Source organism: Monodelphis domestica, chromosome 2 (assembly GCF_027887165.1).
Source record: "Monodelphis domestica isolate mMonDom1 chromosome 2, mMonDom1.pri, whole genome shotgun sequence".
NCBI classification, from domain to species: Eukaryota; Metazoa; Chordata; class Mammalia; order Didelphimorphia; family Didelphidae; genus Monodelphis; species Monodelphis domestica.
Window position 1 is genome coordinate 104,231,299 of NC_077228.1, and position 19,844 is coordinate 104,251,142.

A 19,844-nucleotide genomic window follows, 5' to 3' on the forward strand; every position below is an offset into this window, starting at 1 on the left:
TAGGTTCTTTACCTGTAAAATAGAAATAAAAATATTGACTTCACCTCCTTTACCAATTGTTTAAGGAAAAAGGGAAATGATATGTGTGAAAATGCTTTGTAAATTATAATTTGATATAGGAATATAAATTATTGCTGCTGTGATTATGGAAACTTCCATGCTCCATGCAACTATTCTCCTAAAATATCTAAAATGCATGGAACTCCTTCAGTAACAGGAGAGATTCAGCCATGCATGTGTGTATGGCAGAGCACATAGTAGAGAAGAGATAACTAAGGAGAAGAAAGGAGAAAGTTATAATTTTCTAAAGGATTTTGTGATAATGCCCCATAACCTCTATGGGGAAATTTAACAATTGTTTCTACTTTTTACATATGGAAGAAATAAGTTTTAACGCCATTGGAAATTTGCTTATTAGCACCTGACAATGAGAACTCTTAATTGATTTAATTTCCAAACAAGTTAGGAGATGACATTGTTGCAAATCTTCCATCCTCCTGATTTACTGTGTCAGGTTCATGTAGATGATTTAAACAAGTTACTTTTCTGAGCTTCAGGCTTTTAATCTATAAAAATACAGTAAAGTACTAACTGTCAGAATTGGTTGTGGAAGAATAAATATGATGGCAAAGCACTCCATAAAAATAGGAAATACCATTGAACTAGATCATTCTTTGTCTTTAATATAACTTCTTGTACTATGTATATGTAAGACACCAGTTCCATTTGTCACTTCCTATAGAAATCAGAGAAGTAGTCTTCGTGTTAAACTCTTAAATAGGCCTACTTCAGATAATGCAAGAAATTCAATCCTGAATTTTTGATACCAATGCCATGATCTTTGGTACTTGCCTAGCATCAGTAAACTGATAACTTTGGAGATTTCACCTTTTATTTCTAAATCCTACATCTTAATTTAAGAAACATCCAAGCGCCTTAGTCTTCCTTCCTCTTCCCTCTTCTTGTGATGACTTAAAAAAAAAAAACAGCAGATACATCAAGCCCCAGTAAAGAGAGAAAGAGAGAAGACTTGTCTTCAAAATTCCATTTTTTCTTTTTTTAATGGCAGTGAGATTAACCATTTCTCCCTGATGGCTTATTTAAATACCATTTTTCTGATTTATGGTTTGTCTTTCTCCATATCCATGTCAGAATTCCTTTTCTGCTCCAGGTAGCAGCAGCTTTTGCCTTCCAGGCAAGTAAGTGTCATCCACTATCAGTGTAATGGACATAAGAGTTCAAGGCCAAGCAAGCCAGCATAAACTGAGCCAAATGGACCAAAACGTCATGTCCAGAGGAACTATTAAAAAACAAACAAACAAGAGATCAGAAGGTGGATTTGATTACCAGAGAGGCAACTATTAAGATTGTCTTAATAGAGGATAGATCTCAAAGTGCAGTGATCTCTCACATCTTTCCAACAAAAACTTCTGTGACATCTCTTATGGCTCTCTTTGCAGTATTTTTATGAAATTTTTTTCTCTCCTTTTTCCTAATCCTCCCAGGATTCTTTTATTCTCACTGTCATCTTTTTCCTTTTCATAAGAAAAAATCTACAGTCTCCTGCTTCTTCCCTACCTCTAGAATAAGCCTGATCCCTAGTTCTTCCACACCAATATCTTTTCTGGCATTTAATGGCTTTGGGGACAATAGTTGGAGCAACAATAACACTCTTTTCATCCTAGAATTCACTCGGGAAGTAACAGACACACAAATGCCACTTGTCGCTCCTGTTATTCTCCCAGAGATGTATAAGATCTTCACCATGGCAGAGGTATGGAAGCTCCATAGTCCTTCCCTGTGGTTAACAGAAAGAGCACCAGCATTTGGGGCAAGGGAATTATTTCTAGACTCATGCTGCCGTTTAGCCAGTAATAAGTCTCCAAATCACAATTATAAATTCATTAGTTTATGTTAGAGTAACACTGAATGTGTCTGGAACTGCCAGAGTGTGCCCTACACAAAATTAGCAAATGGACAGTTTGTCTTCAGCCTTATTTCTGACACCTGGCATCCTGTCCTCTATTTCTCCCAGAGGACACTAAGATTCCATGGCTTCCCAGTGCTTTGATCTCAGCTAGCTGTTGAAAGTAAAATCAATCTGATTAAATCCATTCACACTAAAATATGTTAACAGAAAGCTGGTGTGAGCCTCCCTAGGAGTCTTTGCATTGAAAAAAAATGAACTTAGTATAAGCGCAAAAGAATGGCAGGAATTAAAAGCTCTAAGATAACACAGTGATAAGTTTTAATAGGTGTGCCTTCCTGGTGCTGCCCAAAACTGAAGTCTGTCTACCTGACATATACATAATGCCAGCTTTGATAGTTCCTAGTTCTGAGATTGATGCTATTCTTACTATATTCTAAACCATAAGATGCAGAGGCCTAGACAGCAGGAAGACACTCCTTTTTTTCCCCTTTCTCAAATTTTCCTTTTCCTCTATGTGATCATTGCCATATCTGTAGGTTAACTAGTCCAAGTCAATCTGGAGTGAGTTAAATATTCAGAATAATTCACAGAGCTTCCACTAACGTTTGTCTGAATTCACTCACTCATGATGGGGTACTTAAAGTTTGTAATCTCTCTTTCAGGTGTATGGTATTCGAACCCGTTCCCGTGCTGTGGAGATTTTTACCACCTGTGCTCATATGATCTGTAACATGGAAGAGTTGGAAAAGGTGGGTGAGACTTCGGGTTGACAGCAACATGTAAGACCATCATACCACACAAACTGATATCATTTCAGAGTTGTATTGTTTGGTTGTTACTAATTGTTCCTAAAGCTATTTGATGGCAATAACATCAAAAAGTTTTGTCAGGTAGCTTTTCCATTTTAACTAAAATTTTTCATTGCTTATAGTTGACTTTTCTTTCATCCAGTTTTCAGTCCCCTAGGCCTAGTGGCCTATTGTTGTCTTTTTACCTCCTTTCAGTGAATCATCCTTTCCTTCTGGCGTCTCTGAAGCCAAAATAGCTGAGGGCACTGATTGATGCCCGCCTTGTAGACTTCCCATTGGGAGACCCTCTCATTCTCATTAGCCTTTCATTGCCTTTGCACAGGCTGTCCCTGATGACTCTCTGGAATGTAGTCCTTCCCCATCTCTGCTTTCCTTGGACTCCCTGGTGTCCTTTAAAGCTCAGAATCGACCTATCTCCTATTCTTGACATTCTCTACTTCCCCCTACTTCAGTGTCCCCACCCCAAAATTGCTTCTAATCTATGTTATACTTTTTTTTTAATATACTGGAATATTGACTTGTCTCCTTCAATAGAATAATATAAGCTTCCTGAGATCAAGATTTGGTCATTGCCTTCCCAGCAGCAATCATAGCATCTGGAACAGAGTAACCAACTTAAATGCTTGCTGATTGATGGTTGATATATCAAGTCTTAGAATACTCATGGGGTGAGACTGTGAAGCAGAAAGCACAAGATTTCATCAAGGAGTTCAGGTGTTAAATTTAAATGGTAGAAATGTTAAGCTGCTCTGGTTAGGGATTGGCACTTTGGAGACCTATCTACACATCTCAGACTAGACAAGGAACTTCCTTTGGGGGCTTATGTACAAGTGACTTCCAATCAAAAGACATGTCTAGAGACTTGATTTAACTTCTTTTAACAGGGTGCAGCCAAAGTGCTGATCTTTCCTGTGGTTCAGCAGTTCACTGAGGCCTTCGTTCAGGCACTCCAGATGCCAGATGGCCCTACATCTGACAGCGGGTTTAAGATGGAAGTCCTAAAGGTAAAAATTTACCAGAGCATTTAAGAAAATTTCCAGTTTAGAAAGAAGTCTGAATTAAGTGGTTCTTTCACATGGATTTTTCTTCTTTAATTTTAGGCAGTAACGGCCCTAGTGAAAAACTTCCCCAAGCACATGGTTTCCTCCATGCAGCAGATCCTGCCAATTGTGTGGAACACCTTGACTGAAAGTGCTGCTTTATATCCTTTTTTTGGAAACCTGGGAGGGTCTTATTATATCTCTCCTTAGAAAGCAAGAGCACTGAAGTAGTTGGCCTTTCTGAAATGGGGTTTTATAGTATGTGGGAAAACCTGTTAACTTCAGTTTTAAGATGTACTGGTAAGGCAATTATATGAGGAAAAAAAGAAAAAGCTCCCTGTTTGAATGTGTTTTTTTCACCTATTTACATCTATAAAAATACCAAATTGTTCCCCTTAACTTTATTCTATACTTATGTGAGGACAGAAGTAAATTATACTGAAGAAGTAGAAGATCCTGTGGATTCTGATGGTGAGTATTGGTTTATAGGGGTTAGGGACACCAACTCATAGGATCTCTTTTGAAAGTTTTCAGATCAGGCTTAGGTTGCATTTAAGTTTCAAAGATATAGATAGGAATTCTTCCAGCTAGGGCAAATGTTGTCTTTAGACATTTGGAGAACTCAAAAGTGGAAAGCCCACCTAACCTTTCCTAGATGGCTTAGAGGAGGAATAGATGCAGTAGAATCTCATTTCAGATAATTCTCTCCAAATTCACCTGTGACTAATAAAATACCCTGGTCGTTGCTCCCTCCTTCATGACCTTTGCCGCATTGTTTGCCGATGACCGTCTTCTTGGTACATCCTGCCTCTTCTGGTTTTCTCAGACTTATCTAATGATTTCCTTTTGGATTTCTTTTTCTTATTCCTGAGGTATCTCACAAGGATATGTTCTTTGTGGTCTTCATTCCTATGGATTGAGCTATGTCTGTGATTCCCAAATTTCTACACCTAGTGTGATCAGAACCCCATGCACTTGGTTTGGGGAGGTGACATTCCTTCTCTAAAAGGTTCACCATCACTGCTCTAGTCCTGTGTTTCCAGTTGTCTACTAGTTATACACTGAGATTTTCCTCCTAGTCCCTCAAACTAAACATATCTAAAACTAAACTTTGCATCTCCCTTAAAACCTGCCATTCTTTTTTAACCTTCCTTTTTTTTGTTGTTAACATTACCATTCTCCCATTCATCTAGACCTGAAAACCCATAACTTTCCTCTCCCTCAACACCTCCATGGTATGTCTCACATACAACCCATCTTCATATTCAGAAGGCTACCATACTGTTTCATTTCCCAAACTCTTTTTCTTGGACTATGAAATAAGTGGTCATTGGCCCTCTTGATCTCTGGGACATCTGTGACAGAACTGCCATCTCCCTGGTGTACAGGTCTGATCATTGTGTTTGGCCACTCCTGCTCAAAAACCTTTGCATGTCTCCTCCTGCCTAAAAGATACACTCTAAATTCTGAGGCCAGACCATTAAAGGTCCCCTACAATCAAGACTCTATCTTACCTTTCTACCCTTACTTTATGTACCTTACTCAATTCATATCTTCTGCAGAAGCAGATAGAGGCTTAGTGAACAGAATACTAGACTTGAAGACAGAAAGTCTTGAATTCAAATTCAGTCTCAGACACTTACTAGCCCTGTGATCCTGAGCAAGTCATTTCACCTCTGTCTACTTCAGTGTCTTCATCTATAAATTAAGGGTAATAATAGCACCTATCCACTAGGGTTCTCAATAGTCGGTGTTTGTAAAGAGCTTAGCACAGGGCCTGGTCCATAGTTTAGTTTCGTGGTAGTCTCTCGGTGTCTGAGAATAATAGTAGATGCTACATAATTATGATTTTTTTTTTATCATGATCATTGTTGTGGCCACATTGCACAGCTAGCTGTTACCTTCATCTTATGATTTACTGTCACACTAGCCCTCCTCCATTCCTAAACACATTCTATCCATATCTCTGCTGTGTTGAAATTTTCTATCAGTGCTGAAATCTTCCCCAACTCTACTGACACGGTTTTCCTCCTTTCCCCTTTTATCATTCTACAGAAATATATATGCCTCATATCCTGTGGTCTATTGTAAGCTCCTAAGGGCAAAGACAGATTTGTTTTTCATCTTTATATCCCCCTTTATATATGCACATAGCCATTTCATAAAGCAGTTGAATTGGAGCTACATAAATCAAAAACTGATACAAAAGACAACTCAGAAAAATCTTGATTGAATCCAAAGGGAACAAGAGCTCTCAGGTGGAGGTTGAGCCACAGTATAACTATTGTACTTTTGCATGTGGTTCTTTAATCTGGTTGCTTAACACAGCTCACTGGTTGTCAAGAATCCTGCCTCAGTCACTAGTATGTGACCCTGGGCAAGTCATTTAACATCTCACAACAGCTTCCTCATCTTTAAAATGAAGATAACTGTCAATCCTGACTGACTGAAGGTCTGACAAAGAGGCAATATGAGACCAGAGTAGGGCGATTCAGCAAGATTTATTAAGCGCAGCAACAGTAAAGGGGGAGGCCCAGGGCCAAGAAGGTTAGCAAAGGGTCCTGACTAGGTAGGGGGAGACATAGGTTTTTATTGGTTTGGGGAAAGATGGGGTGTAAAGGATTAAGTAATCTTATATCTACTTCATTGGCTATTTCAGGTTGGGGGCATTTGGTTCTCATGATTGTATAGTTCTCAGTGTGGTGTAGTTTCAGACTATCAATTCCTCTTGAATCTGTCAGATCAGGGCATGAGAAGCTACAGCGTTCTGTTAGGCAGAACAGCTGCTTTATTCCATAGTCCCAGCATGGGAAAGGGACTCAGGGCTGTCAATAACTACCTCCCAAAGTTGTTGCGGTAAGGGTCAAATAAGATCAGATTTGTAAAATTCTTTGTAAACCCTAATGTGTTATATACATATTGCCTGTTGTTGTTATTGACAGACTAGTCAACCAACATATTCTACTTAATTGATTTCCAGATATAATGCAGTTACCTGCAAATACGTCTAGGGGCTTTTTGGTTTGTCTGTTTTGCTCTCTGGTTATCGATTCCTTTCCTTGTGTGCCCTTCTTCTAGGTGAAGTGCTGGGATTTGAGAATCTTGTCTTCAGCATTTTTGAGTTTGTTCATGCCCTACTGGAAAACAGCAAATTCAAAAGCACTGTGAAGAAGGCGTTGCCTGAGCTGATTTATTACATTATTTTATACATGCAGATAACTGAGGAACAGGTAAATGTCTTCTGGAAAACAACCCCAACTATGTCCTTTTAAAGTGTCAGGGTTAGAAGAAAGATAGGTTTTAGGGAATAAGAGGATATACCAGCAGGGTAGCTTCATGCTAAACCCTAAGCAATCATTGGCATTACATTTGTCCTAGGGAAATAAAAACACATCAGTTCCTATGTCATGGAGCTGTGCTAAGGTGGTTTTGTCAGCTTCTTCAAAACTCCAGGAAAGAGCATTTGCATCAAAAGGTGAGAAAAAATGCCATCGCCCTCTCTGTGTGTGTCCATTTGCCTAGTAGTTGAGTCCCTGCTGAGGAGCCAGGTGATGAAAAGAGATTATTATCTTAATTGGAAGATTATTGCAAATAAGAAAGCTGATCACAGAATAAACTGATCTCCCATTTCCTGGTGGTGGGGTACACCCTACCTGTTTACAGTGAACTGATAAATCAGACTAGTAGATTACAAAGGTTTTTTTGCCAAAAAGCAACAAGTTGTGGTAACTGCTTTACCTTCCTGATAAGGTAATACATTCCCCAAAAGTAGCAGTCTTGAAGGACAAACATCTTTGAAAGAAGTCGAACAAAAAAGAACTCTTCAAGAGGTGCAGCCAGGTGGCTTAGTGGATAGAAAACCAGACCTGGAGATGAGGGGTCCTGGGTTCAGATTTAGCCTCAGACACAGATGGTTGTGTGACCCTGGGCAAGCCACTTACCCCAATTGCCTAGTCCTTGCCACTCTTCTGCCTTGGAACTGATACTCTGTATCAATTCTAAGACAGAAGGTAAGAGGTTTATGTTGTTGGGTTTTTAAAGAACTCTCCAGCCATAGAGCCTTCATATAAGGAAAGGCAGATCATCCCCTGTTCTACACCCTTTTCCTCTGGTTACTGCTGAGGAAACATTTGATCCAAGTTATCCCTATAGAAATCTAATTTTCCTAATGTTTTTCAGATTAAAGTATGGACTGCTAACCCCCAGCAATTTGTTGAAGATGAAGATGATGATACTTTTTCCTACACTGTCAGGATTGCAGCCCAGGACCTATTGCTGGTAAAGACTAGTGATAACCAGTCCCCACCCAACACTGATGAAAAATTTAAGCTCTTTAAGCTTCTGGTTGACTCCCACCCACTACCCAATCCCAGCTGAAGCCCTGTTGTTAGATGCCTTTATTACAGTGTTAATTCAGGTATCCTGAAGAACCAATTGCTGCCGCTTCTCTGGGCAGGATAACTGCTTTAAGAATTTCAGGCTTGTGGGAAAAGACTAGAGAGGAAGAAGGCCTCAAATGAGCAAGGGCAGTGTTTTTGGATCCATTTTTCTGCCAGTATTTATAGTAGCAATCATTTATTGGCAAACTTAATGGGGAAAGAGCTCCCTTGGGAATCTGAGTGATACCATCCAAACATCTGCTCCTGTTTTCCTTGGTACAGGGGGAAGTGCTGACATGTACTGCTAGTGAAGGTGGGGATCAATTCTCAGCATCATGTAGCTTTCTATGAAAGAAGGGCCTCTCACAACAAGCTCAAAAAAAAAGGTTTAGTTTTCATTTCCCTGTTTAGTTTGAAGCTCCAGAAGTTCAAGTGTCTGGTCTAGAGCCTTCCAGGTTTGGGTCTGCTATCAGTAGTGGGTGTTCTATTAAATTAGCCAAAAAGTAGGATATGTGAAAGTAAGGATAGAGAAGACAATATCATTATCAAGAGATTTTATTTATATATAATAGCATTTACTTTCACACGGAAAGAATTGATTTTATGCAGCTAGATAACATTCTGACTCAAGTGATTAGCCATTAAACCAGGTTTCATTCACACTTGCAGATTTGTCAAGAGTCATTTTCTCCTTCTAGGCTGTGGCCACAGATTTCCAGAATGAGAGTGCTACAGCCCTGGCTGCTGCTGCCACTCGACATTTACAAGAAGCAGAACAAACCCAAAGCAGTGGCACCGAGCACTGGTAAGGAAGGAGCAGCAGAGGCTGGGTTAAGCAGCCCTACCATCCTACAGCTTGTTTGTATTGTTTCTCCTTTAGTCAGTTTTGGTATCAAATTTCGCCATACCTCTGGTTAAAGATAAAGCTAGTAAAGACTGTCCTAGAAGACCACCTAACCAGTTCAGGTCATTTTGTACTATCTTGCCAGACAGAACTATAGTTCTTAAGTGCTCAGCTTTGGGTGACCATGTTTGTTTGACCAAACCAGGGGGTACTATTGTATTATGCTTTTGCAGGTGGAAGATCCATGAAGCTTGTATGCTAGCTCTGGGTTCTGTGAAGTCTATCATTACTGACAATGTGAAAAATGGCAGGGTGCATTTTGATATGCACGGGTTCCTAACCAATGTCGTCCTTGCAGATCTCAATCTCTCAGGTATGTTCTAGCATAGTGCCCAGGCTCCTACAAGGCCTTGGTAGCTGTCTTCAACTTAATGGTAAATCCTTTTGAGTTGTTGAGGTAGGTCTGATTATCCTTCCACCCAAGCAAAGTCAGGGCCTCCCAAACAGTGGCCTGAAAAATTTGACTGGCTTTATCTGCCAAGAAAATGATATTGCTGAATTCAAATTTCTCCCCAGCCATTCTTGGCCATATCAATGCTCGTTTGATCCCAGTGGTTCTTGGCATTTGAACAGACTTTGATTCTGCTTTTTTTCACCTTTAGAACTTACTGGCCTAATCTTTGCTTCTCTCCTGATTGGATCCATAACACGCCAGGGAATCTACATCAGGCTCACGCCTACTTTTTTTTTCCAAGCTTTTATTCTCAGCCTGTAGCCAAGTGATTAAAAATTTTAATTCTCCCCTCCATGAAAATTTCTTGCTAATAAAAATAGCCCCTGCTGTTTATATGGATTCTCAAGTCACATTCTATGATTCATTGTTTTTGCCGTACTTTATCTCTTTTCTTCTGTGCTTTATATTCCCTGCTTCCATTCTGTAATGCCATCATCCCTTCTCGGAGAGTTCAGTGATTTTTCTTCCATCCCATTCTCAGCATGTATTTGACTAACATTCAGACCTGAAGTTCCTTTGTTACTTTTCATTCTAATTTTGAACCTCCATCCAGTGGTCTTTGTGATAACTTCAACCAGTTGAAATCCTCTCTGTTCTTCATTCTTCTCTGACTGTGAATAAGGGTAGATAATATGTGAAATGTTTTATCATCACCTCTCCCCCATTAAAGTGTGAGTTCCTTGAGGGCAAGGACTGCCTTTTGCTTCTTTTTGTTTACCTAAAGCTTAGCACTCTGCCTGGCACATGATTGTAGCTTAATCATTGTTGACTGACTGCCCCACTTCAGTAAATACTTTGATTAGGATCAGTTTGAATGGAGGTCCATTAGTAGAAATAAGAAGAGCCATGAGCCATTATATAGATGATAGGAAAGAAGGGGAAGAGAAAGGACTTTCTATCAGAGGCTACAAAGGTTGAGCTTTCTTGCTTTTCCTCTCATCTCTGAGATCCTTCTTCCTTTTTGCATGTCATGTAGAATCCAGTTCAGAGTGGCTTCAAGTTTGGCTCATGGCTAGAAGGATCATTGCAGTAGGAGTCCTTATTGGATTGTCTTTGTCTCTCCCTTAGTCTCTCCTTTTCTGTTGGGCCGAGCTCTCTGGGCTGCCAGTCGGTTCACTGTTGCCATGTCCCCTGAACTGATCCAGCAGTTCCTACAGGCAACTGTAAGTGGTCTGCATGAGACTCAGCCCCCATCAGTGCGGATCTCTGCCGTCAGAGCCATCTGGGGGTGAGTGAACTGAAAGTTTTAGGTCTGGGGGTGTGATGGGGACTATTGGAGGGATAGTATTCAGGCAAAACATCCTGAGCCACAGGTGGCCTATTGATTTATTTTACCTGGAAACCGAAGAGATACTGGATACTGAAAGATCTTAAGGAAAACTGACTAAGAAAGAAAGGAATATGTTTATAGTTTACGGATGAAGAGATAGTTCTAATGGTTGAGTCTTAAGAGATCTTGTGCCCTTTATCTCTCATTCCCTTGGAATTTCCCACACAGTTTGAGTTAGGAAGTATTTGTTGATTGATCCCTTCTCAGCCATCAGTCAATGATAAAAGAATGAAAGAATACTTCCTTGTGGTTTTACCTCAATCTTTTTCACAGTGGATGAGATGTACTAGAAAAAAAGAAAGCATCAACAAGTTCACCACTTGCTTAGTGATTGGGAGGTTATCTTTCTGAGTGGTGGAGTAATTGGAGTGATGAGTACTTACCCAATCTGTTTACAACCCTGACTACTCTCTCTCTGTATCTAGTTATTGTGACCAGCTGAAAGTCTCAGAGAGCACCCATGTGTTACGGCCCTTCCTCCCCAGCGTCCTCGATGGCTTGATTCACTTGGCAGCCCAGTTCAGCTCAGAAGTTCTCAATTTGGTGATGGAGACGCTATGTATTGTATCCACAGTAGACCCAGAATTCACAGCCAGTGTGGAAAACAAAATCTGCCCATTCACTATTGCCATCTTTCTAAAATACAGCAATGGTAGGTTTCTACCAACAGCCACAGGAGACAGAAGGATAAGTTGATTGGGGGTACCAAGTGTGTTTGGAAAGAGAAACTGTTATGAACAAGTAAACTCAGGTGGAGCTTTCATTGTATCTCTTTGGTATCTTGAAGGACTTGCCATAATAAATAAGTATCATTTCTGTGAGGTGAAGGGCCTACCCTGAGAAGATAAATGTGTTTTTAAGAACTTTTAAACCAAAGCATGGGGGCAGCTAGGTGGCTCAGTGAATCAAGAGTCAGGCCTAGAGATGAGTGGTCCTGGGTTCAAATATGACCTCAGATACTTGCTCACTGGGTCACCCTGGGTAAATCACTTAACCCCTCTTAATTAGCCTTACTTCTCTTCTGCCTTGGAACCAATACTTAGTATCAATTCTAAGACAGAAGGTAAGATTTTGTTTTGTTTTTTAAAGGAAGAAAGGAGTAATGGTTGCCTTATGGAAAGGTGCAAATTTTAATTTTAATAGAAATTTAAGAATTTAAATTTAAAAATAAAAATTCTAAATACAATGTTGTGTAGCATTGGGGAGCAGTCTTTATATGCTATCAAGTTATTCTTTTGGCCTCACTGGGGCTTGTAGTGATAAAGAATTCAGTAACATGGGAAGGCAAAGACAATCATTTCATGACTAAAATAGGCAGTTCCCAACCTCCTGGGAGTCACACTGGTTTTTGTTTGTTTGTTTCACTTCAGACCCTGTGGTTGCCTCATTGGCTCAGGATATATTCAAGGAACTGGCCCAGATAGAGGCTTGTCAGGGTCCCATGCAGATGAGATTAATCCCAACCCTGGTCAGCATTATGCAAGCCCCTGCTGACAAGATCCCTGCTGGACTGTGTGCAGTGAGTAGCAGAAACCCATGGGGAGCCTTACCTAAGTGGGGATTCATTAGGGGGAATCTGAATATCTTACCCAGGTCATCTCTCCTGGCCTATTCGGTATCAGCACAAAGAAAGCTGAGAGATGTTCATGTGAGGAACATGCCCCTTCATAGTGTGGACCTCACCAGGATAGAAGACAGCACTTGATAGCTTTTGAAGATTCCTCATGCACAGAGGTGCCCTCACTTAATTCAGTTAGCCAGCATAATAAGCTAGCTGTGTATCAGGTCACTCAGTTTGCCACCAGGCTGTCCATCCATCTCTTAGTATCCAAGAAAGTGCTTGTCTCTTTTGAGGGGACTAGGAGCTTCTCTACTACCTACTGCTCAGTTGTACTTTCTCTAGGAGGAAACCTACATCTTGTGGGGCTTTTTTTGCAAGAGTAAGATTGTTCTACCCACTCAGTTCTGTCTGATTCACTGCAGTCTGCAAAGAAGCCTGGACTGCGAATCTCCCAGGAAAAAGTAGCTCTGACTGCCCTTCTTTTCTTCTTCACAGACAGCCATTGATATTCTGACCACAGTGGTTCGAAATACAAAGCCTCCTCTCTCCCAACTACTTATCTGCCAGGCATTCCCTGCTGTTGCACAGTGTACTCTCAACACAGATGATAATGCCACCATGCAGGTACCAGAACACTGGTGGGAAAGGGGGAAATGAGCAGCTCCCTGACCTGTGGCCTTGTAATGGGCTGAGCATGCTGAAAGCATTCCATTTGGGGGTCCTGATGTCATCCTTTTGGAAGGTGCCAGGGCTCAACTGACTGCTCTTGTGGGTGTTAGAACGTTCAAGGATAGTGGGTATCTGCTGCAGCTAGAAATGTCCAAGGGCACTTGGGAAAGTCTCTAGAATGAAAATCTGCATATTCTGACTGATAGATCTCTAGAGGAGAGAGCAAGATACAAGTCTTTTCTTGTTTCAACTGCTAACTCTCTGGGGAGCAAGCTTCTTTCCCAGACCTAAACTACTACAGCTAATTGATCGTTCTGGTTATTGGTACTTGCTAGTGGACGTTGGTTAACTTGAAAGGTCACTGGGGAAAAGGTGCTTGTGGGGAGGGAGCAGGAACCACTCTAGTTCATAGGGTTTCAGGCAAGATGGCAGCCCCTGTCTACTTATTTTTTGGTATTTGAGCCATTTGAGGCATGTGTTCTGGATTATTTTTCTAGAAGTCATGATGGATTTCCACTGAGCCATTCTTTTTTTTTCCCCTACCTCTACCACCACTGTTGCCACTCATGACACAACCCTGTGTGATCAAGTGTTATTTCAGAGAATTGGCTACATGCTGTCACTTAGAGACAAAAAACCTTGTTCTCATTCAAATCTTGCTCTGACCTACTGAACTAACCAGTCACAAATAGCACCTAATGGAGACCAACTCTGAGTTCCTCTGTCTAAAATAAGGATGTTTCATGATGTTGGTAGCAGAGGGTGGAATTTCTGTTTCCATGAACTCCAGGCATCCCACTCTTCCTTAGCTTCTCACTTGTGTTCTGTCCTTTCTTCAGAATGGTGGTGAGTGCCTTCGGGCCTATGTTTCTGTGGCCTTGGAGCAGATCGCACAGTGGCATGATGAGCAAGGCCACAATGGTCTCTGGTATGTGATGCAAGTGGTGAGCCAGCTCCTTGATCCCCGCACCTCTGAGTTCACTGCTGCCTTTGTCGGCCGCCTAGTCTCCACCCTCATATCTAAGGCGGGCAGGGAGCTGGGTGAAAATCTGGACCAGATCCTTCGGGCCATCCTCAGCAAGATGCAGCAGGCAGAAACACTCAGTGTCATGCAGGTGAGAAGACAGCAGAGAACCTCAGCTGGACAAAACTTAGGGACTCAGAGTGGAAAAGTGATGGGTCATTCACTGAGTTTTCCCATTGCTTCCTTGTCTTGTCATCCCAATACAGGGAGATCTCCTTTTTCTCCTTAAACATTCTAATCAGGAACTGAATTTTTAGTCTGTATAACCCAGTGTTCTCAACCTTTCTAATGCCGTGACCCCTCAATACAGTTCCTCATGTTGCAGTGACCCCAAACCAAAAAATTATTTCAGTGGCTACTTCAGAACTGTAATTTTGCTACAGTTATGATTTGGAATGTAAATACCTGATATGCATTATGTATTCTCATTGCTACAAATTGAGAGGTTGAGAGCTGCTGGTATAACCCATTGCTTCCATATACCTGCTTTATCTTGGCTGACATCATCCTCAGGGCTTTGGAAGCCCTTAAGCAAGTGTTTCTCCTGTGTTTTTTTTTTTCTCTTAGTCTTTGATCATGGTATTTGCTCACCTGGTACACACTCAACTGGAGCCCCTCTTGGAGTTTCTCTGCAGTCTCCCAGGACCAACTGGTAAACCTGCCCTGGAATTTGTGATGGCCGAGTGGACGAGCCGGCAGCACCTGTTCTATGGACAATATGAAGGCAAAGTCAGGTAGGACCCCAGCTCCCACATTTCAGCTTCTTTCTCAGCACTTCATTCTACTCCTGCTTTTCTAATCTGATTCTCTGAATTCCAGTTAAAGAGATGATAATACTCCTGTATTCCTTCATCCCAACTCTTTACCTCATTTCCCATTCTTCTCTTCTCTTGAACAGCTGCCATCTTCACATACTTCAGAACAATTCCCAGCTCATGCTATATATATACCAGGGAGGCTGTCTAAGAATGGCTTTAATTGGCACCAGATTTCCCCTGGCCAAATCATAAGCATTATACTTCCTTATGTTTATGCCCCCAACTAACCATTTTTGTCACCTCTGTTTAGAAGAAAAGGTTCTCAGGGCAGCTAGGTAGCCCAGGGGATAGAGTGCTAGACTTGGAGATGAGAGGTCCTGGGTTCAAATGTGGCTCCAGACACTTCCTAGCTGTGGGACCCTGGACAAGTCACTTACCCCCAGTTGTCTAGTCCTTAATACTCTTCTGCCTTAAAGCCAATACTTAGTATAAAAAGAAGAAGAGATTCTCAATCTAAACTCTAAAAACTTCCCATTTTTAGTTCTAACAAAGGGGCCCAATACCTCTAAAACACATGATGCAGGATTTCCTTAACTGAGACGAGGGGTTAATTAGAAACTCCTTGCCTTTTGGAGTGGGACCAGTAGCTAGGTGACTGTTGGTGGGTTTTCTTCTGTCTTCCCAGTTCTGTGGCCCTATGCAAGCTACTCCAGCATGGCATCAATGCAGATGACAAGCGACTGCAGGACATCAGGGTGAAGGGAGAAGAGATCTTCAACATGGATGAGGGCATCCGCACTCGTTCAAAGGCAGCCAAAAGTGAGTGAAACTTCCCCTCTCTGAATAAGAGTTCCCTTTAGAACACAGGGGCATCCTTACTGGGTGTTAGGAGACTGAATCTCACCTGTCTGAAAGCCAGGATGCAGGGTGTAATCTGGAGCGTGTCCCTTTCCCTTTGGGGACTACAATTTCTCTATAAAAGAGGCTGAAGAACTTTGGCTACTCTGCTGTGGCCCTAGCCTTTATGCCCACCCTTTCCAGTGTACTTGACACGGGAACCTGTTTGTAGCAACTGCTTGAAGCTGTTTGGTGTTTTAGAAGCCCACATTCACTTTGGGATCAAAATCTGACTTGCTTCCACACTTTGTATGACTCCCAGTATTTTTGAAAGCTCAAGCACATACTCAGAAGTTATTTTAGACTGTGTGCATTAAGGAACTATGGAGGAGCCAGGCCTAAAGACAGGAGGTCCTGGGTTCCAATCTAGTCTCAGATACTTCCTAGCTGTGGAGCCCTGGGCAAGTCACTTACCCTCCATTGCCTGCCCTTAACTGGTCTTCCGTGCTGGAACTGATACACAGTATTGATTCTAAGAAGGAAAGTAAGAGTTTTAGAAACAAACTATGGAAGGCATGGGGAACGACGAGATAACCTCTGTTATGTGTAGGTGCCTCCAGGTAGGATGAAGGGGGGTTGTGTGTATGTGTCTGTGTGCACATGCCCACCTATGGTGGTCTTTTCTAGACTCTTGTTTCAAAGACCACAAGGACCACACCACGCTCTCTCTCTCTCTCCTTTCTTCACAGACCCTGAACGCTGGACAAACATTCCTTTGCTAGTCAAAATCTTAAAGCTGATCATCAATGAGCTCTCCAATGTCATGGAAGCTAACGCCTCTCGCCAAACACCTGCAGAGTGGAGCCAAGGTGATGAGCTGAGCTGGGGCCTTATCCTGGTAAACCCTGCTGCAGCGAGGGGCACGGTCCCTGGGCCTGGAGCCAGGAACACCCCAGTTCAGAAATGAACACTTACTAGTTCTGTGACCCTAGGCAAGTCATTTGATTTCGGTTTGCCATAGTTTCCTCATCTGCAAAATGGGGACAATAACAGCCCCTGCCTCCAGGGCGGTGGTGAGGATCAAATGAGATCATGTTTTGCATACCTTAAAACACCATATAGACGTTCTCATTGTTTATTCAAACAGCATGTGTTACATGGCTCATGGTCTAAGGGAATTGGAAATTAAGACATGTTCCAGGTTTCAGGGCCTGCGATGCATTTTTTCTCTGGACCACCCTTTTCAAGACTTAAATGTGATGAAAATTCTCTAGCTACCTTTTTCTTCCAAACAGATGACTCAAATGATATGTGGGAAGACCAGGAGGAAGAGGAAGAGGAAGATGAAGGCTTAGCTGGACAACTGCTCTCTGACATTCTAGCATCAAATAAATATGGTAGGCAGCTGATGGAGGGAACAAACCAGGGCCTCGGAGATCAGGAAATGAAATTTCTTTTAACACAAACTAGGGCAAAGAAAGGAGGAAGGGAGGTGGGCTTGACCCTATAAATCCTTGGACTCTGGCCACAACTAACCAAGTCCTGCTTGTCCCAAAAGAAATTGGAGCATGAAAGTCAAGTCCTAAGCTCTAGGGTACATTGAGATGCTCCAGGAGAGGCCTGGGTCATATGTCTCTGCACCACCTTCCTCTTCCTGATCTTTGACTCTGTCCTACAGATGAGGATTACTACGAAGACGATGAAGAAGATGATCCTGATGCCCTGAAGGACCCCCTCTATCAGGTCGACTTACAGGTGAGATTGTCCAGGTGGGAAGCCCAGTCCCTAGTGTGGGGAGACCAGACTCACTGCTGCTTCTCGGGAGAACTCGGACTTGGCTTAGATCCCACAACAGAGGCTCCAGAATGTTCCCTATTGTGCCCCACCTAGCATCTTTCCTCTCCTTGAGGCTACTTTGGGTAGGAAACAGGTAGGACTTGGAAGCAGCATTCCTGGAAGGGCCTCAAGTGAGCTTGTGTCCCCTGAAGCTCGAGTACCACAAGCTCCTAAACAAGTGCCATTCAGCCAGGAGCAGGGCCCCTGCTGTCCAGCTGTGTGCCCTTCCCTCAGTTCTCTGCCAGCATGGCTCTCCATGACCATCCTCTGCTCTCCCCCCTCTCCCAGGCCTATCTGACCGACTTCCTGTGCCAGTTTGCCCAGCAGCCCTGCTACTTGATGTTCTCAGGCCACCTAAACGACAATGAAAGGAGGGTGCTCCATACAATCGGCATCTAAGCCAGGGGGCCCTCCCCTGCACCACCGCTCCTGCCAGCCCAGCCACAAACTGATGTTGAGACGTACCTTGCTTCTCCTCTGAAGCTGCCTCCCAGCCTCGGGCCCCTCCCCAGGCAACCCACACTGACTGAAGCACAGACTGGGCTCACCAGAGTTGTCGTTAGAGGGATGCTGGATGAAGGGACTTTGATCATTCCCTTTGGAGGTCATTCTAGCACAAGAAACCTTCTTGCCCCTGCCTCTGCCCTGGCTGGATGTGGTCAGCCTTGAAACATCCCTGGCCAGAAGAGTCAGGGGTTTCTGTGTCAATGGATTGTTTTTCTCCTTCTCTGGGGAATTAAAAGACATGGTCACTCATGTCCCACAAACTGGCCTTCTTACCACCCTGACTTTCATAGGACAACAGGCATGTTTGGATAGGAATTCCATTTTTGTCACCAGCCCCATACCACTGACTCACTTGGTTCTGGTTGGAGATGAAGAGCAAGTGGATTCCTGGTGGTCTCCAGTGACCCTTTCTCCTCTTCCTTCTACCCCCAGCCTCCAAAGCCTCCACCAAAACTCATCAATTGATAAAAATCATCACATTTTTTATATCCTGCATGAAACAACGAAACCATCAAACTGCCCTTCTCACAAGTACGCACATGGTAAACCTGACAGAAGGCAGGTTCGGTTTCATTTTTAAGAAAAATACACAAGATTTTTTTATAACCGACCACCCCGAAAGTGTATTTAATTTGCCTCCTACACACAGATACATGTGAGCCAGTCTGACATGCATTTTTCTCCTCTCCCTCCCCTCCCCCTGCCCAGTGTCCTCAGAAATGGTTGAGGTGTAGCCCACAAATTAGCAATGTGTATTTTTCTAGGACAGTAATCTTTACAAATGAATTTGCTCCATGTGGTAGAAGGTGCTTCCTGAAGCACCTCTTTGCCTTCCATTCTCTTTGGGGGGAAAAGTAAAATAAAGTGATAAAAAGAACCTAGGTGGAATCCAATCTGAGAAGAGCTGTACATGTAAAAAGCCCAGGAGGCTTTTCATCAGGGCAGTATTGCCCTACCGCTGTGTGATGACTGGGCTGGTAGTCTGTGAGCCACCAGCCTGTCTCCTCGCCATCTGCCATCCTCCCACTTAGATATTCCTGTGGGGGAAGGAGGGATCCCATCCCATCGCATCGCATCCCATCCCCTTCCCTCCTGCCACTTCCAGGCCCAAAGGTTTTTTAGCCAAGGCTTTGATCCCCGGCTCTCGGCTTCTTACATTCTGGTTCATGAGAACCCCCAGCTTCCTGGATTGAGGGAGGCCACTCGTTGTGCCCCTTGCAAATTGGTGGGCTGGATTGGGATTCTCGGGGTTTGCGTTAGTTTGTTTTGGTCGGAAGCAGTTGCCCTACCTGGAGAAAGGTTAAAAATAAAGGATTTGTCCTGGAGCCCGCAGTGAGGGCCTGAGTGAGAAGGGGTTTATGCCCTTGCCCAGGTGATGCTAGGGCTGGAACTGCCACCAAGCGTGGCTCTTAGGTCGGCCTTCCTAGAGAACAGAAGAGCTTGAACCAGATCCCCTCGGGTTCCTCCCTGCTCTGGGCTCCACAGCCGCGCTGTAAGGTGGTCCTGGGCTCTGGGATAGGGGGCACTTGGAGCCAGTACTGCCTCCTGCCGCCAGGGGTCCCTGTGGCTCTGCCCCCCATTCCTTGGCTCCTCCCTCACTGCCCCCTTCAAGTGTGAAATCAAAGGCCTTCCCCTGAGCGAGTCACAGAGCCCCTCCAGCCTCCGCTTCCCCTCTGCGAAATGAGAGTGTGGAGCCCGGGGACCTCTGATCCCACCCCATTGTCTGCTCCTATCTTGTGCAGAAAAACAATCTCTTGGGCTCCTAGAGGCTTGGATGTGGCCAGCTTTCATCCTCTAGAGCAATGG

General features: G+C 43.2%; 1 protein-coding gene across 2 annotated transcripts in view; it reads left to right on the forward strand.

Moving 5' to 3' along the window:
- The window catches only part of IPO9 (importin 9), a 34,910-nt gene extending 15,995 nt beyond the window's left edge, over positions 1-18,915 (forward strand). For both annotated transcript variants that reach the window (XM_001368665.4, XM_056815729.1), the window contains 20 exons: positions 1,686-1,774; positions 2,593-2,679; positions 3,624-3,743; positions 3,840-3,940; positions 4,192-4,250; positions 6,858-7,009; positions 7,959-8,057; positions 8,857-8,963; positions 9,236-9,375; positions 10,585-10,744; positions 11,272-11,498; positions 12,217-12,365; positions 12,903-13,031; positions 13,916-14,191; positions 14,668-14,834; positions 15,544-15,677; positions 16,445-16,564; positions 16,991-17,092; positions 17,374-17,450; positions 17,820-18,915. In XM_001368665.4, coding sequence (XP_001368702.1) covers positions 1,686-1,774; positions 2,593-2,679; positions 3,624-3,743; positions 3,840-3,940; positions 4,192-4,250; positions 6,858-7,009; positions 7,959-8,057; positions 8,857-8,963; positions 9,236-9,375; positions 10,585-10,744; positions 11,272-11,498; positions 12,217-12,365; positions 12,903-13,031; positions 13,916-14,191; positions 14,668-14,834; positions 15,544-15,677; positions 16,445-16,564; positions 16,991-17,092; positions 17,374-17,450; positions 17,820-17,930 — 2,606 coding nt within the window. In that variant the 3' untranslated portion in view covers positions 17,931-18,915. The remainder of the gene's footprint in view (positions 1-1,685; positions 1,775-2,592; positions 2,680-3,623; positions 3,744-3,839; positions 3,941-4,191; positions 4,251-6,857; positions 7,010-7,958; positions 8,058-8,856; positions 8,964-9,235; positions 9,376-10,584; positions 10,745-11,271; positions 11,499-12,216; positions 12,366-12,902; positions 13,032-13,915; positions 14,192-14,667; positions 14,835-15,543; positions 15,678-16,444; positions 16,565-16,990; positions 17,093-17,373; positions 17,451-17,819) is intronic.
- The last annotated feature ends 929 nt before the right edge of the window (positions 18,916-19,844 follow it).